Genomic DNA, 22,835 nt, shown 5'->3' with positions numbered 1-22,835 from the left:
AGTCATAAAGTCGGAACCAGATATTTAAGGTGAGACGGGAAGTTTTACGGGGAACTTGTGGGGCAACGTCTTCACGTGGAGGGTGGTCCGTGTATTGAATGAGCTGCCAGAAGAACTGGTTGAGGCAGGTGTGTTAACAGCACTTATAAGATGGTGGGACAGGTAGGGATAGAAAAAGTTTAGAGGAATAGAGGCACGTTCAGGCTTTTGTCTCTTTTACCTGATTGGAGAAGGTAGAAGAGGGAATGTTCGGAATGTAGGGGGCCTTTGATTATGATGACTGTTTTACTGATGCAGTGGGAATCAGAATCAGGTTTAATAACACTGGCTTACATCGTGAAATTTGTTGTTGCTATGTAGCTGCAGTCATTGCAATACATAATCATAAAAACTGAATTACAGTAAGAAGTGACCTATATGTTAAATTAAAATGTAGTGCAAAAAAGTAGTGAGGTAATGTTCATGGGTTCAATGTTCATTCAGAAATCAGATGGCAGAGGGGAAGAAGCTGTTCCTGAATTGCTGAGTGTGTGCCTTCAGGCTTCTGTACCACCTTCCTGATGGTAGCAATGAGAACAGGGCATGATCTGGGTGATGAGAGTCCTTAATGATGGATGGCGCCTTTTTAGGGCATCGCTCCTTGAAGATGTCCTGGCTACTGTGGGGCCTAGTACCCATGATGGAGCTGGCTGAGTTTACAACTTTCGGCAGTTTATTTCACCAGATGTTGATGCAGCTGATTAGAATGCCCTCTGCGGTACATCTATAGAAATTTACGAGCGTCTTTGGTGACATACCAAATCCCCTAAAGCTCCTAATGAAATACAGCCTCTGTCATGTAGACAATGTCCATGGAAGGGAGGCCTCTAAGTTACAAGCTATGGGAAGGCGTATTACAGCTCAGCATTACAGCTATGGGAAAGAATGGATATGTGGAATTAAAATGGGATCAGTCAAGATCTTATAGAATAGCAGAAGAGGCTGGAGGTTAGATGGGCCAAAACATGTTCTAATGTAATCCTACATTACATACAATTAGGAATTCTACAGATGCTGGAAATCCAGAGTAGCACTAACAAAATACTGGAGGAACTCAGCAGGTCTATGGAGAAGAATAAACAGTCAACGTTTGGGGCCGACATCCTCATCAGCACCTAATGGAGGATCTCGACCTGAAACATCATTGGTTTATTCTCCTCCACAGGTGCTGTTCGACCTGCTGAGTTCCTCCAACATTTTGTGTGTGTTGCTGTGTAAGCAATGTACCATCTCAAAGAAGCTACAGAAACCGGAAGACCCACACTCAATGATTCAGAAACAGCTTCATCAGGAATACTGAGGAACACTACCTCAGTATTCCTTTTAGCACTGTTTATTTCCTTTTTGAAACTTATAGTAATTTCCTGTCTTTGCACTCTACTGCTGCTGCAAAACAAATTTCACACCAACTAAGTGAGAGACAGTAAATCTGATTCTGATTCCAATGAATGTAGAGTAAACATGTATAAAAGAATAAAGGCTGACTTGGAGCAAGGTATGCTTGTTTTTAGTATGGGTTTCGGATCCAACAATATTATTTATTTGCCACATATGTTCTATTAAAGACATTTACAACTGTATCGTTGAACTGCTCACTGTTAAAAACCAAACAAACATCTTCAATAAGTAACTGAATCATCATTGTGTTTCATTCCAGGCTAAAGAAATCAGTGGAATAAAAATTATAACTTACTGTTCCCCGCTGTATTTTGCAAATGTGGAGTTTTTCCGGAAGAAAGTGATTAAGAAGGTAATATATCACTGACTTGGAACTTGTAAGGAGCAGCAGAGAAAGTCCAATGATCTGTCATCAGATTCTTCATCAATCCTGATGTTCAACATCTGGTTCACCCGTTAGTTCAGTGTGTGCGATAGGACTCGGCAATGCCAAATGTGCATGTGGTCGGAGCCAGCAGCAATGCTGGGGACTACATGTGGATTCATAGAGTCATGCAGTACAAGAACAGGCCCTTTGGCTCAACTGGTCAAGACTAACCAAGATTCCCATCTGAGCTAGACCCATTTGCCCATAACTCTCTAAACCTCTCCTATCCAAATGCTCTTAATGGACCTGCCTCCACCACTTCCTCCGAGAGCTCATTCCATATACTGACCTCACTCTGGCCCTCAAGTTCCTATTAAAACTTTTTCCCTCTCTTAAGCCTATGTCCTCTGGTTCTTGATTGCCCAACACTAGAAAAAAGTCTGTGTGCATGTAGCCTAAGTCTTCCATTCATAATTTAAAACATACTTCTTAAAAATTTTATTTTTACTTTGAGATACAGTGAAGCCCTATCAGCCCAACGAGCCCATGCTGCCCAAATACACCCATGTGACCAATTAACCTACTAACCCATACTTTCTTGGGATGTGGGAGGAAACTAGAGCACCCAGAGGAAACCTACGCAGTCACGGGGAGAGTGTACAAACTCCTTACAGGCAGCAGCGGGAATCGAACCTGGGTCGCTGGTACTGTAATAGTGTTACACAAACCGCTGTGCTACCGTGCTAACCCTTGGTAAACTGAAACACATTTCTAGAAGTTTCCACTCCCTTTAACTCAGATGTAAGGAAGTAAGATCAAAGTTGGTTGTGGTATTAATAGGAGTAATATCCACTCTACATTGACTTGATAGATGTATACAAGATGATAAGAGGCACAGATAGAATGGACAGCCAGAGATGTTTTTTTCCCAGGGTAGAATGGCTAATACAAGAGGACATGACCTTAAGGTGTCTGGGAGTAGGGGTGATGTAAGAGGCAGGATTTTTACGCCATGCGGTTGAGTGCATGGTGTTAGAGGTAGATACGTTAGGGACATTTAAGATACTCTTAGGCACATGGATGAATGGAAAATAGAAGGTTATGTAGGAGGGAAGGTGTAGATTGATCTTAGGGTAGGTTATAAGGTTGCCGCAATGTCGTGGGCTGAAGCACTGTACTGTGCTGTAGTGTTCAACATTCTGTGTTAACCAACGTACAAAATATGCAAAACAAATAAATAATACTGAAAATATGAGTTGTAGAGCCCTTGAAAGTGAGTCTGTAGGTTGTGGTATCAGTTCACGGCTGGGGTGAGTGAAGTTATCCACACTGGTTCAAGAGCCTGATGGTTGAAGGTTAATAACGTTCCTGAACCTGGTGGTGTGGGACCTAAGACTTCTGCACCTCCTGTCCAACGGTTGTAGCAAGAAGTGGGTATGGCCTAGACAGGGTGTCCTTGTGGCAACGCTTCTTGTAGATGTCCTCAGCGGTGGGTAGGATGGACTGTGATGGACTTGGCTGGATCCACTACTTTCTATAGTCTTTTTCCATTCCAATACCTGCTGGTAACTCAGTGACTATTGACGTTTCTACTATCTCTTTGATGGAGTATCAGCAGACACTTTAACCTTGGAAGGATCACATTAGAGCTCTCTTTCTTCTTCATCCTATGTACCTAGAGATGGTAGCTGACCATTCACTCTATTGACTCGATTGTGACAGGGGCTAGAATGAGATGGAAACCAGTTTATGGAAAGAAACACCTGCATATTGTTTCTGGGGCATGGTAGTGTGGCAGTATAATATTATACAGTGCCAGTGATACAAGTTCAATTCCCACCGCTGTCTGTAAGGAGTTTGTATGTTCTCCCTGTGGCGGTGCTGGTTTCCTCTGAGTGCTACGGTTTCCTCCCATATTCCAAAGTCATACTGTTTGGAATATCTCTGTTACAGGCATGCTAAGCTGGCGCTGGAAGCATGGTAACACTTGCAGGCTATTCTCAGCACATCCTTGGACTGCGTTAGATGATGACATAAATGCCGCATTTGACTGCATGTTTTGATGTTTCAATGCACATGTGACAAATAAAACTAATCTTTACTTCAGGTGTTTAGAAAAACACAGTGATATTCACAGCTAAGCAACTCTTTCTTTCTTGCAGTCGGGATTTGACCCGGTAAAAGTTCTAATAGCCAAGAAAAGGTACCTCAAAGCTGCCAAGAAAGAGGAACAGGAAATAGATGCAGGAAGACCAAGTAATCTCTTCAATAAGGTATGATGATCTATTGGAACTAGTTTACTATTGTCACAGGTCAGCAGGGGTCATTGATGATTAATGCAGTGAAAAGATGTCGGTCCATGGCCTCCTCCTGTGCCAAGTTAAAGCCACCCTCAGGGTGAAGGAGCATCACCTGTATTCTGTCTGGGTAGCCTCCAGCGTGATGGCATAAATATCAATTTCTCCTTCCAGTAAAAAAAATGTTTCCCTCCCCCTCGCCTCTTCTCCTATTTCCCACTGGCCTTTTATCTCTTCTCACCTGCCTATCACTGGGTGCCCTTCTCCTTCCCCTGTTCCTTGATCCTCTCTCCTCTCCTATCAGATTCCTTCTTCTCCAGCCCTTTATCTTTCCCACCCACCTGGCTTCACTATCACCTTCCAACTAGCCTCATTCCCCTTCCACCCCCCCCCCGCTTCTTTGTTCTGAATTTCCTTTCCAGTTCTGAATTAGGGTTTCAACCCAAAGCGTTGTCTCTTTATTGTTTTCCATAGATGCCACATGACCTGCTGAGCTCCTCCAGCGTTTTGTGTGTGTTGCTTAGGATTTCCAGCGTCTGCAAAATTTCTCATGGGTAGATTATACTGTTCATACAGATCAGATCATTACCCAGTAGAACAAGGTAGAACAGCAACAGACCGCAGAATAAAGTACAATAGCTGCAGAGAAAGTGCAGTGCAGGTAGACAATAAGGTGCAAGATCCTAATTATGTAGCTAGTGAAAAAGAAGTCTGTGATAGCTTCATGGTGGTTGTATATCCACTGCACCAGCCCACTGTGTTCAAGCAGGCTTGCATGGTCAAATGCACAACAGATCCAGTGTCTACAAAGGCTATCCCTTTCAGAACGTTGCTTGCCTAAATGATGTACCGTTTTTTTTAAATGTAGAAAGCTATTTAACTCATCAAGTCTATGCTAGCCACCAAGTAATCTAATCAATCCCATTCCGCCACTTATTTCCCGCTAGCCTAGTCACAAGTGCATCCTCATCCCACCTGTCTATAGTAGAGGTCACTTATGGTGGACAATCCAACTACCAACCACCACACTCACAACATGCTGGAGGAACTCAGCAGGTCGGGCAGCATCCGTGGAAAAGATCGGTCGACGTTTCGGGCCGGAACCCTTCATCAGGACTCTAGGGGGAAGGGGCAGAGGCCCTATAAAGAAGGTGGGGGGAGGGTGGGAAGGAGAAGGCTGGTAGGTTCCAGGTGAAAAACCAGTAAGGGGAAAGATAAAGGAGTGGGGGAGGGGAAGCAGGGAGGTGATAGGCAGGAAAGGTGAAGAAGGAATAGGGGAAAACACAATGGGTAGTAGAAGGAGGCGGAACCATGAGGGAGGTGATAGGCAGTTGGGGGAGGGGGCAGAGTGACATAGGGATAGAGGAAGGGAAGGGGAGGGAATTACCGGAGGTTGGGAAATTCTATATTCATACCAAGGAGCTGGATACTACCTAGATGGCTTCCCCTCCCTCCGCCGCCCTTTATCTTCCCCTTACTGTTTTTCAACCTGGAGCTTCCCCTCCCCCACCCCTTTGTCTTTCCCCTTACTGGTTTTTCACCTGGAACCTACCAGCCTTTTTCTTCCCACCCTCCCCCCACCTTCTTTATAGGGCCTCTGCCCCTTCCCTCTTCAGTCCTGACAAAGGGATCTGGCTCGAAACGTTGACCGATCTCTTCCACGGATGCTGCCCGACCTGCTGAGTTCCTCCAGCGTGTTGTGAGTGTTGCTTTAACCCTAGCATCTGCAGATTATTTTGTGTTTACCAACCACCACACTTGTGGGGCATGAGGAGGGCCTGATGGACCCGGGGCAAACGTACATGGCCACAGGGAGAACGTGCAGATTCTGCGCAGGTCTGATTGATTTTGGCTTTGCTGGGGCTGCAAGGTGGCAGCACTAAATGTAACGCCAACCCAAGTAATGATCGGTCATATTTATATCACGTCTTAGCCTTATTCTCTGGAAGTGTTGGCTCTCCTTGTAGGTCAGTCCTCATCACAGGGATGAGTCGAGGGGATCAAAGCTACACTGACTCTGAGATAACTGCATTCATTCATAAATCTATTGCATTGTACAGCTCAGAAACAGGCCCTTCTGTTTTTCTCACATGTGGGGAGGTGAAGTTTGATGTTTTTCTTTGAACGGATTCCATGGTTTTTCTTTGTTTCGTGGCTGCCTGTGGGGAGATGAATCTCAGGGTGGGTTGCATACTGCATACACACTTTATAGTCATAGTCATACTTTATTGATCCCAAGGGAAACTGGTTTTCATTACAGTTGCACCAACCAAGAATAGAGTATAAATATAGCAATATAAAACCATAAATAATTAAATAGTAATATGTAAATTATGCCAGGAAATAAGTCCAGGACCAGCCTATTGGCTCAGGGTGTCTGACCCTCCAAGGGAGGAGTTGTAAAGTTTGATTAAATGTACTTTGAATCTTTGAACGTTCACCTGGATGCTTATCTGAGCTAACCAACTTTGCCTGCACTTGGCCCTTGTCCTCCAAAACTCGTCTGTGGAGGCCAAGTCACTGGGTTTATTTAAAGTGGAGGTTGATAGGTTCTTGATTAGTAAGGGTGACAAAGGTTACGGGGAGAAGGCAGGAGAATGAGGTTGAAAGGGATAATAAACCAGCCACGATGGAATGGTGGAACAGAATCAATGGGCTAAATGGTCTAATTCTGCTCTAATGTTTTTTGGTCTTATGATCTAAACCCTTCCTATTCAGATACCTGCCCAAGTGCATTTTGAACAGTGTAATTGTAAACACAAGACATTTCACAGATACTGTAAATCTTGAGGAACACACATAGAATGCTGGGAGGAACTCAGCAGGTCAGGCAGCATCCATGCAGAGGAGTAAACAGTTGACCATTCCAGCTGAGACCCTTCATCAGGACTGGAGAGGAAGGGGGCAGAAGTCAGAATAAGAAGAAGGTGAGGGGGATGGGAAGGAGTACATGCTGAAAGGTAATACACACAAAACCCTGAAGGAACTGAGCAGGTCAGGTAGCATCTTTGGGAAAGAATAAACAGTCGATGTTTCGGGCCGAGACCCTTCTTCAGGACTGAGAAGGAAGGGAGAAGATGGCAGAATGAAAAAGGTGGGGTGATGGGAAAGAAGTTAGCTGGAAGGTGATAGGTGAAGCCAGGTGGGTGGGAAATGTCAAGGGCTGGAGAAGAGTGAAAGGAATTGTTTATTGGAAGGTGAAATGGATATTTATGCCATCAGGTTGGCAGGTACCCAGGCAGAATATAAGTTGTTGCTCCTTTACCCTGAGGAGGCCATGGAGCGACACGTCAGAATGGGAATGAGAATCAGAATTATAATGTTTGGCCACCGGGAAATCCTGCTTGTGGCGGATGGTGCGGGGGTGCTTGATGAAGCAGTCCCCCAGTTTGGTGGAGGGAGGGAAAAGAGGCAAGCGGAAATGTGAGAGGTGGAACAAAGTGAGGGGAATGTGGGTCAGTGGGGGAGGGGGGATGTAGTAGAAAACTGAAAAGTGATGGGAGAAGAAATAAAGGGCTGAAGAAACACTCCCGACCTATCAATCTATCCCAATAACTCAGGACCTCAAGTCCCAGCAATATCCTTGTAAATTTTCAAGTGCTTCGTTCCAATGAGTTTATTTCTCCTTTCTATTGCAGCAAGTATCCTTACAGGAGCTGGTTAAGGAGGTGGAAGCAGAGGTGTCCATGGACTGCAATAATAACTCTGTAAATGAAGGCCCCCGAATCTCCTATATCACAGTCAACACCCCGAATGGGTTGCACGAGAGGATGGAGAAGTCTACACTGGAGCGGGAGAATCCTGAAGATCCCATTAAACTTGCACATCCCATCATTGACATCCACACGCTCATCCTGGATATGAGCGGAGTCTGTTTCGTAGATCTCATGGGGATCAAAGTTCTGGGAAAGGTAAAGAGTAACCTTTTCAGTTGAATCTCCTGCATGCTACCACTGGAATCACACAGGGAAAGGTGACCTTTGCTTCGGAAGGTAGGAAAGGCACAGAATTATAGACATGAGAGAATCTGCAGATGCTGGAAATCCAAAGCAATTGGCTGGAGGAACTCAGCAGATCAGGCAGCATCTGTGGAAATGAATGGACAGTCGACAATTCGAGCCGAGGCCCTTCTTCAGGGACAGAAAAGGAGGCAGAAAATCGGACATACAAAGGCAATGGGAGAGAGGCAGAGTAACGTCAAAAAGCCAAGGGAGGGATTGCTGTAGTCGGCATGAACCAACAGAGCCGAAGGGACTGATTCCCTCTTGTGTTTGTCTATGTATTGTAATCATAAATGTAATTTTCTGAATGAGAGAACTCTAACTAGTCTAAAAAAACACTGAAGTTGTGAATATAAGGGAGAATTCTCTTCTGGAGAGATGATTGCTTAGAGCAGGGGTTCCTAACCTTTTTTATAACATGGACCCCTACACTTAACCAAGGCGTACATGGATTCCAGTTTGGGAATCCCTGGTTTGAAGCATGTATCTCTCACAAGGCTATTTCCAACCCTTGAGCATAAAGTAAGTGTGTATGCAACAGGAAGGAGCCCAAAGTCAGGAGAGTAAGCTTCCTGCCCCACTAGCTACAACAGAACTAAGGTGGCAAGTAAAGGTGTGTCATAGCTGCAGGGCATTTTGACAGTAACTTGGCCAATAATCTTTCAGATCTTTTAGGACGATTCCGCACAGGAGCAGGCTCTTTATCACATGGTTTTGTGCCAAACTAACTGAGCAAATAAAACCTAGCTACATCAATCCCTTCTGCCCACACATGATTCATATTCCTCATTCTCTGCATATTCCTATATCACAGAGTCTCTTAATCAAACCTGCCTCCACCACCACCCCTGGCAGCACATTCAAGCACTACCCCGCCCTGCACTCCCTATGTAAAAAACCTTACCCTGCACACCTCAGTTGAACTTTTTGCCTCTTACCTTAAATACATGCCCTCTCGTATTAAACATTTTGACACTGGTGTAAAGATACCTGCTAGGTGTAACACAAGAGATTCTGCAGATGCTGGAAATCCTGTGCAGCACACACAAAATACTGGAGGAACTCAGCAGGTCAGTCAGGCAGTATCTACGGAGAGGAATAAACAGTTGACTTTTTTACCATTTTTTTAATTTATTGAGGTACAACGCAGGGTAGGCCCTTCCAACCCTTCGAGCCACACCGTGCAGCAATTCTCCAATTTAATCCTAGCCTAATAATGGGACAATTTACAATGACCAATTAACCTACCAACTGGTATGTCTTTGGACTGTGGGAGGAAACCAGAGCACCCGGCGGAAACCCACGCAGTCACGGGGAGAATGTACAAACTTCTACAGACAGCGGTGGGAATTGAACCCAGGTCACCGGCACTGTGAAACGTTGTGCTAATCACTATGCTACCATGCCGCCCTATCTATGCCTCTCATAATTTTATAAACGTCTATTGACAATGGCTGTTTAATTCCAATAAGGGGGGGTTTGCCTCTTCTCATTACTCTTATCAGGGCAGAGGTTCAGGAGCCTAAAGACACACACTCAACATTTTAGGAACAGCTTCTTTGCCTCCACCATCAGATTTCTGAATGGTCCATGAACACTACGTCAATATTTTGATCTCTTTTTGTACTTAATTACTTTTTAAACATATTTCTTATTTTAACAAAGTAGTTTGCTTGTATTTCCCTGCACTACTGCCACAAAACAACAAATTTCATGACACATGTCAGTAATTCTGATTCTAATTGCCTTCTATGGACCCAGCACAAACACTCTGTCTCTGATAGGGAAAAGGGGAACAGTATTATGTTCAGGCAGATAGAATTAGTTTCATTCGGCATTGTGTTCAACACAGACTTTCTGGGCCGAAGGCCATGTTCCTGTGCTGGACGTTTCTACGTACTATATTCTGTGACACCATGCTCTCCAAGTTCCAGTCGGCGTCTCAGAAAGGCCCCATGCCTCGTTTTGGGTATGATGAGTAACAGGGAGTAAGTTTGCCCATTTTCAATCTGAACAAATGGTGTTATCTCTGGGAAGTACAGAATGAAACAACTGAGGCAGTTTTATTTTCATCTAACTGAGGGCCACAGTGTTAGACCGTTCCTCCTTCCTTTATAAAACTTTGCTTAGGCTCTGTCTGGAGTTTTGCATTCATTTCTGGTCACCCCATTACAAGAAGGATGCGGAGGCTTTGGAGAGGGTAGAGGAGTTTCACCAGGATGCTGCCAGGGTTAGAGGGCGTGTGCCATGAGAAGTGTTTGGACAACCTTAGGTTGTTTTCTCTGGAGTGGTGGAGGCTGTGAGGAAACCTGATAGAAATTTATAAAATCATGAGAGGCAAGGAGAGGATTAAAACCCAAGAGGGAAGGGAACCAAAAACTAGAAGGCATTACTTACAAGTTAGAATGGAAAGACTTACAAGGTACTGGAGGGGCAATTTACTCATGCAGAGGAATGAGTTGCCAGGGGAAGTGTTTGAGGCAGGTGCAATAACAACATCTAAAAGATATTTGTTATAAATTCAGAGATTGGGAAGGTTTAGCCCTATATGAGCCAAACATGGTAAAATGGGTCTATCCTCGCTGGATATCTTGGTTAGTGTTGGGTAATTGGAGCCGAGGGGCCTGTTTTCATGTGGCACGGTAGCATAGTGGTTAGCACAACAGTTTACAGCACCAGTGACACAGGTTCAATTCCCGCCTCTGCCCGTAAGGAGTTTGTACGTTCTCCCCGTCACCACATGGGTTTCCTCCGGGTGCTCTGGTTTCCTCCCACAGTCTAAAGACGTACCGGTTGGTAGGTTAATTGGTCATTGTAAATTGTCCTGTGATTAGACTGGGATTAAGTTGGGGGATTGCTGGATGGTATGGCTCGAAAGGCCGGAAGGGCCTGTTCCACACCGAATCTCAATAAATAAACAAATCAGCTCCACGATTCTATGACATAAAAGACTCCTTTGTCTGTTATGTTGGATTTAGTGTACTGTGTTAATCTTTTTTCCAAGCAAAAGGAGATCTTGAGGCTTCTCAACCGACTCTGCAGATGTTTCTTTTCAACTTTTTAACTTTTAACTTTAATCAGCATATACATTTAAATGTATCCGGAATTTGCCATGGTGAGCTGGCATTGCATGCAACCAGAGACAACAACATTCTATAACTATAAAGAATTACATAAAGATAAAGTTAGATGTGCAGTTATGGAATATAATGTGCATTAATACATAAATACCAGCATGTACTTACAATGTAAACAGTATTGTAAAGACTGGTTTAAAGTGTGGTTGTAAAAACTGACTGGTTAATAGATAGAGGGGCGTGTGGTTTAATTTCAAACAAGCTTTAAAATTAGTAACACACACAAAAATGCTGGAGGAACTCAGCCGGTCAGTTGAGCCATGGCTGTGGGTGGATTGTCCTCATGGTTCTGAGGGAGTGAATTCTGATTGATACAGTATGACAATCCAGTGTGCTATTTCAGCGTGGTGCTGGGAGAGTGCTGTACCTTCTGCATTCAGTCCAGCATTGTCCACAGAGAGAGAGAGAAAAAAAACACTAAAGGGGTCCACTTCTGCTAAGTTCCATTCCGGCTTCTTCCCCCTTCCTTTCCAGTTCTGATGAAGGATTTCAGCTCGAAACATCAACTGCTTATGATGCTGCCTGGCTTGACCCGCTGACTTCCTCCAGCATTTTATGTATGTTACTTTGGATTTCCAGCATCTGCAGAACCTCTTGTGTTTAAAATTAGTCCTCCTTGGGTGGACAGAACATTAAACATTGAACAGTACAGCACAGTACAAGCTCTTCGGCCCATGCTGTTGTGTCGGCTTTTTTAGCTTACCGTATGATCAACCAAACCCTTCCCTCACACATAACCGTCCATTTTTCCTTCATCCATGTGCCTGTCTAAGAATCTATCAAATGCCCCTAACACCACCCCGGCAGCACGTTCCATTCACCCACCACTTTCTGTGTAAACGACTTACCTCTAACCGCTTCCCCCCACCCCATACTTTCCACCGATCACCTTAAAATTATGCCTTCTTGTATTAGTCAGTTCTTGCCTTGGCTATCCATTTGACCTATGCCTCTCATCGTATTGTTCACGTCTTCAAGGTCACCTTTCATCCTCCTTCACTGCAAAGAGAAGAGCCCTAGCCCATTTAAACGTTCCTAGCCCTAGCTTGTTCAACCTTTCCTCATAAGATATGCACTCTAATCTAGGCAGCATCCTGTTAAATCTCCTCTGCACTCTCTCTAAAGTTTTCACATCTTTCCTATGATGAAATGACCAGAGCCAAACACAATAATTCAAGTGAAGTCTAACCATATAATAAGTGTGTATTTATACTCAATGGCCACTTTATGCCTATACACTTGCTTGTTAATGCAAATATCTAATTAGGCAATCATGTGGTGGCAACTCAGTGCACAAAAGCATGCAGACATTGTCAAAGGGTTCAGTTGTTCAGACCAAACATCAGAATGGGGAAGAAATATGATCGAAGTGACTTTGACTGTAGAATGATTGTTGGTGCCAGATGGGGTGGTTTGAGTTCTCAGTAATGATCTTCTGGGATTTTCACCCAAAACATTATCTTGAGTTTACAGAGAATGGTGCGATAAGCAAAAAGCATCCAGTGAGCAATAGTTCTGTGGGCAAAAATGCCTTGTTAATGAGAGAGGTCAGAGGGGAATGGCCTGACAGGTTCAAGCTGACAGGAAGGCGACAGTAACTGAAGTAACCAGACATTACAAAAGTAGTGTGCAGAAGAGCATCTCTGAATGTGCAGCACATTGAACCTTGAAGTGGATGGACTACAGGAGCAGAAGACCACAAATATACACTCAGTGGGCACTTTATTACGCAGAGGAGGTACCTCATCAAGTGACCACTGAGTGTATTTCAGAGAAGGGAAGGGAGATATCCCTGGTGTACAGGCTAATAGCTAGACCTTAATCAACACTGAAAGCGAGATGAGTTGGTGTCACCATGGCACTATTAGCTGGGTCCCCATTGGCTGCTGTATTTCTGAGGGATTATGCTTCAAGACACTTGACTGGCTGTACCATTCTTTAACATTAAGTAAGGTATTTAATAAGCAATTTTCTATTTCAATATGGACATTAGACATATGGTCATTTATATTGGTCTTCAACATCTGTCAAAACAATTTGTATTCAATTTTGAGATGGAATGAATGCCATTTTGATAAATGGAGCCGACATTTTGTCTACAGCATGACTCCGACAAAATGTTACCATGATTAGTGGTCAGTTCTTTTCTCAATATAATTGGATGCATTTGGAATAAGCAGAAAGAGCAAAGCAATAATGAAAACGGCACAGATTCGTTCAATGTCCAGTGTGTTCTTTGTGTTCACCGGCTTTTCATTAGATCTGCTCTTCTAATTGCTGTTTTTATAACTGTTTACACAGATGTGTTCAAGCTACAAGAAGATTGGCGTGAACGTCTATCTGACTGGCATACGAGGTAAGAATATTCAGACTGTCGTCTTTTCTCAAATTTAATGCAGTCAGAATATTGTTCAGTATCTGTCTGGCTGAGGGACAGAACGCTCTCAATCTGAGTGTTCAATCCCATTATCTATTGACTCGCCACTCAGGTTATCATGATGCTAACCTTCAGTGATTGTATGCCGGTTGCTACAAGAGCCAAATGGTTGAAGGGAAGTAGCTGTTTTTAAACCTGGTGGTGTGGAACTTCAGGCTTCTATACCTCCTACCTGATGGCAGCTGAGACAAGTTGGCATGGTTCAGATGGTAGAGGTGTTTGATGACGGATGTTGGCTTCTTGAAGCAGCAGTTCCTGTAGATACTACTGATAGTGGGGAGGGATGTGCCCTTGAAGTATTGGGCTGAGTCCACTACTCTGCAGCTTCTTACATTCCTGTGCATTCACATTGGCAGGATATTTAAAGATGTAGACAGCAGTGATGGCTTTTGTTTTGGTTAAATGTACATCTGCAAACCGGGAGATCGTGGAGTGAGTTGGAGACAGTTCCCTGTGGACCTTACGTGCCAGTTTTAAAAAGCGAACATGGCCTGTCAGGACTTGTCTGAAGAGCAGGAGATTACTTGGGTTAATAATAAATTGGGTTAATTAGCAAAGGCCAATAAATAGGAACAGGGTTTGAATGGAGCAGCCATTGTTAGAGTGGCTATTGTTTGAGTGGACAGTGTTAGAGTGGTCTGGCTTTGGCTCAACAGGCTTGAGTGAGAAACTGTACAGGTTAGAGTTTAAGTCTGAGAAGCTAGAGGCATAATAGAGCAGGCAGGCTGTTTGTTCAGGTAGTAAAATATTCCTCCTGTGCAATGAGGAATTTCAGGGTACCTAAGAGTCTTCCTGATTACCACATCTGCAGGAAATGCACCCAACTTCAGTTCCTGACTAAACTGGAGCTGTATGCACTCAGGACTATTTGGGAGGTTGAAATGTTCATAGATGAGTCTTTTACTGAGGTGATCACACCCAGAGTGCAGGCTTCAGACAGTAGGTGGGTGGCCACCAAGAGCAGTAAGGTGAGTAAGCAGTCATTGCACGGTTACCCTGTTGCCATTCCCCTCAGCAACAAGTATAGCCCTTTAGATACTGTTGGGGGGAGATAAACGATTACAGCTCAGCAGCAGCAGCCAGGCCAGAGGCACTGTGGCCGGCTTTAAGGCTCAGCAAGGAGGGGTAAAGTCAGAAAAAGCAATAGTGATAGGAGTCCCGATAGTTAGGGGAATGGACAAGGGATTCTGTGGCTACAGAGGAGAAGCCAGCATAGTTTCCCCAAAAAGAGATCTTGTCTGCCAAATCTGTTGGAATTCTTTAAGGAACTAACAGGCAGGGTAGACAAAGGAGAGTCATGTGGATGTTGTTTACTCGGATTTTCAAAATCCACACATGAAGCCGCTTAACAATATAAGAACCCATGATATTACAGGAAAGATACTAGCATGGATAGAAGATTGGCTGATTGGCAGGAGGCAAAGAGTCAGAATAAAGGGAGCCTATTTTGTTTGGATGTCATTGACAAGTGGTGTTCCGCTGGGGTCACTATTGAAACCCCTTCTTTTCATGTTATATGTCAATGATTTGGATGAAGCAATTGATGGTTTTGCCAAGTTTGCAGATAATACAAAGACAGGTGAAGGGGCAGAGTTGATGAAGCAAGGAGTCTGCAGAAGGACTCGGGCAGATTGGGAGAAGGGGCAAAGAAGTGGCAGATGGAATCTAGCGCAGGGAAGGATATGGTCATGCACTTCGGTAGAAGAAATAAAGGCATAGACTATTTTCCAATCAGAGAGAAAATTCAAAAATCAGAGATGCAAAAAGACTTGGGAGAACTCATGTGGAATTGCTTAAAGCTTAACTTGCAGATTGAGTCAGTGGTAAGGAAGGCAAATGAAATGTCAGCATTCATTTCAAGACATCTAGACTATAAGGACAAGGATGTACTGCTGAGGCTTTATAAGGCATTGATCAGACTGCACTTGGAGTATTGTAAGCAGTTTTGAGCTCCTTATCTAAGAAAAGATGTGCTAGCATCGGATAGGGTCCAAGAACGATTCTGGGAATAGACTAAACTAAACAAAACTAAAACAAAGTTGGGGCTAACATATTACATTGGATACAATCATTAATGTCGTTAAATCCACTCCTCTATCTGTATATTTTTAGTTAAAAAAAAGGATTCGAAAAAGGTCAAACTACATCATATGAAAATATTGAATAAATGGTCTCCAAGTTTCTTCAAATTTAACCAAAGGATCAGAGGTGCCACTTCTGATTTTCTCTAAATTTAAGCAAGATATAGTTTGATGGCTCTGGTCCTATACACGCTAGTGTTTAGAAAAAATGAGAGGGGATCTCATTGAAACCTATCGAATATTGAAAGGCATAAACAGAGTGAATGTGGAGAGCAACACACATAAAAAATGCTGGTGAACGCAGCAGGACAGGTAGCATCTATAGGAAGAGGTACAGTCGATGTTTTGGGCCGAGACCCTTCGTCAGTCCTGTAGATCTTCCTATAGATGCTGCCTGGCCTGCTGCATTCACCAGCGTTTTCTATGTGTGTTGCTTGAATTTCCAGCATCTGCAGATTCCCTCGTGTTTGCGTGAATGTGGAGAGAATGTTCCTTTTAGTGGATTAGTCGAGGAACAGAGGGCACAGCCTTACAATAGAGGGACATCAATCTAGAAGAGGTGAGCAGAAATTTCTTCAGCCAGAGGATGATGAGTCTGTGGAATTCATTACCATGCATGGCCACGGACGCCAAGTCATTGAGTATATTTAAAGCAGGGTTGATAGGTTCTTGGTCAGTCACGGCATCAAGGGTTATGTGGAGAAGACAGGAAAATGAGGTTGAAAGGTGTAATAAATCAGCCATGATGGAATGGTGGAGTAGACTCAATGGGGATTGGCCTAATTCTGCTCCTATCTCTTATGGTCTTATGGTGTTATATACCAAGAAAGAGTGGAAAACTGTACTTGTATACTGTTCATACAGTTCATTACACAGTGCATGAGGTAGGAGAAGGCAGAGCAATAACTATTCAGAATAAACTGTAAAATCTGTCGGTAATGTGCAGTGTAGGTAAACAATAAAGTGCAAGCTCACAACGAGGTAGATTATGCGTGCATTTTATCATACAAGAGGTCCATCGAAGAGTCTAATAACACTGACAGAAGCTGTTCTTGAGCCTGATGTTAGGTGCTTTTAGGTTTTTGGATCTTCTGCCCAACGGGACAAGGGAAAAGAAAGAATCTCTGGGGTGGGTGGGGTCTTTGGTTATGCTGGCTGTTTTACTGTGGCAGTGGGTAATATGGACACAGTGCATAGCAGGCAGGCTGGTTCCTGTGATGCGCTGAGTTTTGTCCACAACTTTCTGCAGTTTCCTTGCAGTCACATGCAGAGCTGTTTCCATACCAAGACATCATACATCCAGGCAGAATGTTTTATCTGTGGTGCATCGATAAAAATTGGGAAGACTTGCCAAATTTATAAATGATGGTAAGGGAAATAAAGGCCAATGAAGGCGTATCTGTAAGAAATGTATTTCAGAGGAGAGAAATTACATCTCAAATTCCGTTACCCCACCACTCATCTCTTCCTCGGTCTCTGTGTAGTGCAAATAAAGGAACAGGACATATAAGCTGTGAAATGCAGGATGAAATTATCACAATGAAGAACAAAGCCCTCAGGACAATTGAATGAGAGGTGGCTTACCACACAGAGGAAATGATAGTCATCTCATTTTCTTAAATCAAGTTCAATTTCAAGGTTATTGTCATCTGACTGTATATACATACAACCAAATGAAATAACGTTCCTCCTGACCACGGTGCACCCACAAAACATATATCACACACACAGCACAAAAACCAAACTATTACCACAAATAAGATAATAAAATATCATTCAAAATTGCAGGTAAAGCAGGCAGTGCAGGTAAACAGTAAACAGGAAATAGCTCACTAACCGGTAGCATGGTAGTGTAGTGGTCAGTACAACACTTTACAGTACAAACCCAGGTCCGTTTCCCACCGCTGCCTGTAAGGAGTTTGTACGTTTTCCCCGTGACCGTGTGGATTGCCTCCAGGTGCTCCGGTTTCCTCCCACAGTCCAAAGACGTACGGGTCAGCGCGGTAATCGCCATTGTAAATTATCCTGTGATTAGGCTGGCATTAAATTGGTGGGGGAGGGGTGGGATTGCAGGGCAGTGTGGCTTGAAGGGCTGGAAAGGCCCTCATCTCAATAAAAAAATAAATATTCTAGTGACAAGACCTTGGTGGTGACAGGCTGTTGAATTGAATTGAATATTCAATTCACAAAATGGGCATTATGCATTTATGTATTGCATTTTAATTCAAGACCAATCATAATGCAAGAAGAGAATTATACTGTTCAATGAAACATCATTCACTCCTTTGATATTCAGGGATTGATGACACATCAACTTTCTTTTAGTTTAAGCTTTCACATTATGAAGTTGCAGTTTTAAATGTTAAAAATAATACAATAGCAGTTACTACTATTTATCAGAGGACACCTCAGCAATAAATAGCAACTGCACTTTGATTTGATACCTTTGACCTCTGTTTAAGTGTGGGTGGGTTTTATTGTCTTGTTTATATCTTATATTACTTATTAAATACTGATAATAGAATATTGATTGCACATTATGTGACAAGTGCGGTGGTATGACATCTTGTTTTTATAGTAAATTAAATCCAAAATTTAAAACTGCAGTTGCTAGGTATCTGAAATGAAAACAAAATGCTGGAAAGACTCAGCAGATCCAGTAGCATCCGTGGAGGGTGAAGATGCTTCAGGTCAAAGTCTCAAATATCCATGCAAGTGGCCCTCATGTTACACCTGCCCTTTCACCTCGTCCCTCGCTGCCATTCAGGGTCCCAAACAGTCTTTGCAGATGAGGCAACATTTCAATCTGCTGGGGCAGATTTTCCTCCCCCTCCCCTCTCCTATTCCCCACTCTGGCATTTTACCTCTCCTCACCTGCCTATCACTTCCCCCTGGGTCCCCTGTTCCTTCCCTTTCTCCTATCAGATTCCTTCTTTGCCACCCTTTTACCTGTCCCAACCTGGCTTCACCTATCACCTTCAGGCTCTCCTCCTTCCCTTCCCCCCACCTTTTTTATTCTGGCGTCTTCCCCCTTCCATTTCAGCCCTGAAGAATGGTTTCAGCCTGAAATATTGACTGCTTTTCATTTCCATAGATGCTGCCTAAGCTGCTGAGTTCCCTCAGTATTTTGTGTGTCATAAATATTAACCCTTTTCCCCCTTTCCACGGATATTACCGACCTACTGAGAGCTTCCAGCATTTTCTGACTTTATCCTATCTCCCTAAACTCGCTTTAAAACTCTAATTCATTTGAACAAAAGAAATTCTTCGCAAAGAGCGACCTGAGGAATGCCTAGTACATCGCATACTCTTTGATATACCTCTTGGCAGAGTCGTCGTAATTCAGCCGCTGCCAAATCATTGGTCAGCTCAACCCAGTGAGAAATACATTCTCGGCAGAATTATATTCTTACTTTCCATTATGTCGGGTCTGAGCCATGAACAATGGAATTCCACAAGAGCTAACCACCCGAAACAAAGACGAGAGCATGCTCTTTACTAGAACAGGAAAGAAATTTATGGCCTTGATGGCTTTAATTGTGTTAATTTTTGCGAGAAGCTGATGTTTAAATTAAATTGCAGAGTTGGTTTATTATTGTCACGTGTACTAAGGAAAATAGGGATTGGTCAGTGGAACAAGAAAATCTGCAGATACTGGAAATCCAGAGTAACACACACAAAATGCTGTAAGAACTCAGCAGATCAGGCAGCAGATCATGGAAAGGAATAAAGAGTCATTTTGGGCCAAGACCATTTTTGGTCAGGAATATGAGCTTGATTTTGAGGAATAACAGAGGCAGCCTGAGAGGACTATTCCTGCCTGCATTTATAAAAGACCCTAGCAAGGTAGAGAGCGGGAGAGAGAAAGAGAGGGGCAGAGAGCGAGAGAGAAGCAGAACATTGTAGAAAGAGAGAGAGAGTGTGACAGAGAGAGAGATGCCCAACTGGCCATGACACCAAATTAAACTAAACCCACCTACCAATATTGCTCCATTCCTTCCCTGTTTAAATGCCTCTTAAGTGTCCCAATCGTGTCTGCTTCCACTATCAACCCTGATCAACCCTGGCAACCCATTCAGGAACCCTCCACTCTCTGTGTAAAAAAATGAAACCAGCACATCTCCTTTGAACTTCTCTCTCTCATGCTAAGGGTATATACAGTGTCATGCAAACGTTTGGGCAACCCTGGTCAAAATTTCTGTTACTGTGAATAGTTAAGTGAGTAGAAGATGAACTGATCTCCAAAAGTCATAAAGTTAAAGATGAAACATTCTTTTCAACATTTTAAGCAAGATTAGTGTATTATTTTTGTTTTGTACAATTTTAGAGTGAAAAAAAGGAAAAGAGCACAATGCAAAAGTTTGGGCACCCAAGACATCTGAGCTCTCAGATAACTTTTACCAAGGTCTCAGATCTTAATTAGCTTGTTAGGGCTATGGCTTGTTCACAATCATCATTAGGAAAGGCCAGGTGATGCAAATTTCAAAGCTTTATAAATACTCTGACTCCTCAAACTTTGTCCCAACAATCAGCAGCCATGGGCTCCTCTAAGTAGCTGCTTAGCACTCTGAAAATTAAAATAATTGATGCCCACAAAGCAGGAGAAGGCTAAAAGAAGATAGCAAAGCGTTTCTAGGTATCCATTTCCTCAGTTTGTAATGTAATTAAGAAATGGCAGTTAATAGGAACGGTGGAGGACAAGTTCAGGTCTGGAAGACCAAGGAAACTTCCAAGAGGACTGCTCGTAGGATTGCTAGAAAGGCAAATCAAAACCCCTGTTTGACTGCAAAAGACCTTCAGGAAGATTTAGCAGACTCTGGAGTGGTGGTACGCTGTTCTACTGTGCAGCGACACCTGCACAAGTATGACCTTCATGGAAGAGTCATCAGAAGAAAACCTTTCCTGAGTCCTCACCACAAAATTCAGCATCAGAAGTTTGCAAAGGAACATCTAAACAAGCCTGATGCATTTTGGAAACATGTCCTGTGGACTGATATAGTTAAAATAGAACTTTTTGGCCGCAATGAGCAAAGGTAAGTTTGGAGAAAAAAGGGTGCAGAATTTCATGAAAAGAACATCTCTCCAACTATTAAGCACAGGGGTGGATCGATCATGCTTTGGGCTTGTGTTGCAGCCAGTGGCACGGGGAACATTTCACTGGTAGAGGGAAGAATGAATTCAATTAAATACCAGCAAATTCTGGAAGTAAACATCACACCATCTGTAGAAAAGCTAAAGATGAAAAGAGCAAACATGAGGAATTCTGCAGATGCTGGAATTTCAAGCAACACACACAAAAATGCTGGTGAATGCAGCATTTGAAGATGAAAAGAGGATGGCTTCTACAAAAGGATAATGATTCTAAACACTCCTCAAAATCCACAAAAGACTACCTCAAGAGGAGCAAGCTGAAGGTTTTGCCATGGCCCTCACAGTCCCCTGACCTAAACATCATCGAAAATCTGTGGATAGACCCCAAAAGAGCAGTGCATGCAAGACAGCCCAAGAATCTCACAGAGCTAGAAGTCTTTTGCAAGGAAGAATGGATGAAAATCCCTCAAACAACAATTGAAAGGCTCTTATCTGGCTACAAAAAGTGTTTACAAGCTGTGATACTTGCCAAAGGGGGTGTCACTAAGTACTGACCATGCAGGGTGCCCAAACTTCTGTTTTGGGCCCTTTTTGTTTTTTGTCATTTTGAAACTGTAAAAGATGGAAATGAAAAAGTAATCTTGCTTAAAAATAATAAAGAAATATGCCATTTTTAACGTTATGCCTTTTGGAAGTCTGGTCATCTTTTACTCACTTAGCTATTCAGAGTAACAGAAATTTTGACCAGGGGTGCCCAAACTGTTTGCATGCCATTGTATTCTACTGTTTTGCATCTCTACCCTGAGAAAAAAGACAATTTATGCTAACTAATGTTCCCATCATTTTATAAACTTCAATCAGGGCTCCTCTTAGCCTCCAAATCTCTATATACAGGTTCAAATTGCATTTATTATCAAAGTACATATACTCTATACAACCTTGAGATTTCTCTCCCTGCAGGCAGCAACAAAACAAAGACACCCAATAGAACTTATTAAAAAAATAAGAAGACCGCCATATACCCAAATGTCCAGGGGAAAAAAACAAATCATGCAAACAGCAAAAGCAAGCAAACAACTGAAATTGATGAAAGTGAGTCCACAGCTGAGAACCCAGTCATCACTGCAGCCAATCCAGTAGCCTGGTACTTGCAGGCCACAGCCTCAGTTCAGCCAAGCCTCTTTCTATAGCTAATAATTTTTATAATATCCTTAATTTTGATACATTTTAATATAATATTTTAACACAGATTTTTAAAAATTATTAAAATATTCTTAACTTTGATACTTTTTATTTTTATATTTTAAATCTTTTTTTTAAGTTATTTCCTTCAGCGAAAAATCTGAAACTCAAAATCTGTCAGCATTTTCTTTTTTTGCCTGGTCACTCCTATCCTGTTGTTTGGCAACAGAGCCCAGCATGTTTAAACCTTTAATTGGTCCGTTGTGCTAAGTTCGTAGTCTTGTGACCTGCTCCTAAAATTTGGTTCCATTAAAGTCAATCAGCAGAGCCAAACTTCAGATGTGAAGCCAGAAGACAGTCACTACTACACTGACCAACATCTGGGAACGTTGTAGGCTTTGGCTGCTTTGTAGCAACTAGGATTAAGTGGGAAGTAGCATTTTCTATAGGGTCAGACAGGTGAGGTTTGCCTCTCGCAAGCCGTCAGCTCCTATTCCAAGTCCACTTAACACAAGGTTTATTGAAATATGCACTGCTGCTTAAACACAACTGCTAAACAAAGGACAGATGTGCAGACACCTGCCACAGTTAATTCTGTTGCTGATATCAAAAGGGTTCCAGGCTATAAAAGGAAATTGGAATGACTTTTAAATATCAAGTGATTACTGATGATTTTGGTGAGATATTGGGTTGCTCCTTCCTTCTGACTGTTGACCTGTTCTATTTATAAAGGAGGTGTTATCTAATCAGTATTAACCTTCAACAATTTCTTTATTGATCATAGAACATAGGACATTAAGCACAG

The 22,835-nt window shown here is 42.8% G+C and overlaps 1 protein-coding gene across 3 annotated transcripts in view; it reads left to right on the top strand.

Annotated features, from left to right (window-relative positions):
• The window catches only part of LOC140209543 (solute carrier family 26 member 9-like), a 153,914-nt gene that overhangs the window by 111,214 nt on the left and 19,865 nt on the right, over positions 1-22,835 (top strand). For all 3 annotated transcript variants that reach the window (XM_072277806.1, XM_072277804.1, XM_072277805.1), the window contains 4 exons: positions 1,697-1,789; positions 3,967-4,077; positions 7,740-8,012; positions 13,541-13,595. In XM_072277806.1, the coding sequence (XP_072133907.1) occupies positions 1,697-1,789; positions 3,967-4,077; positions 7,740-8,012; positions 13,541-13,595 (532 nt within the window). The remainder of the gene's footprint in view (positions 1-1,696; positions 1,790-3,966; positions 4,078-7,739; positions 8,013-13,540; positions 13,596-22,835) is intronic.

This window comes from Mobula birostris, chromosome 14 (genome assembly GCF_030028105.1).
Source record: "Mobula birostris isolate sMobBir1 chromosome 14, sMobBir1.hap1, whole genome shotgun sequence".
Taxonomy (NCBI): domain Eukaryota; kingdom Metazoa; phylum Chordata; class Chondrichthyes; order Myliobatiformes; family Myliobatidae; genus Mobula; species Mobula birostris.
This window is presented reverse-complemented; position numbering and strand designations above follow the sequence as displayed.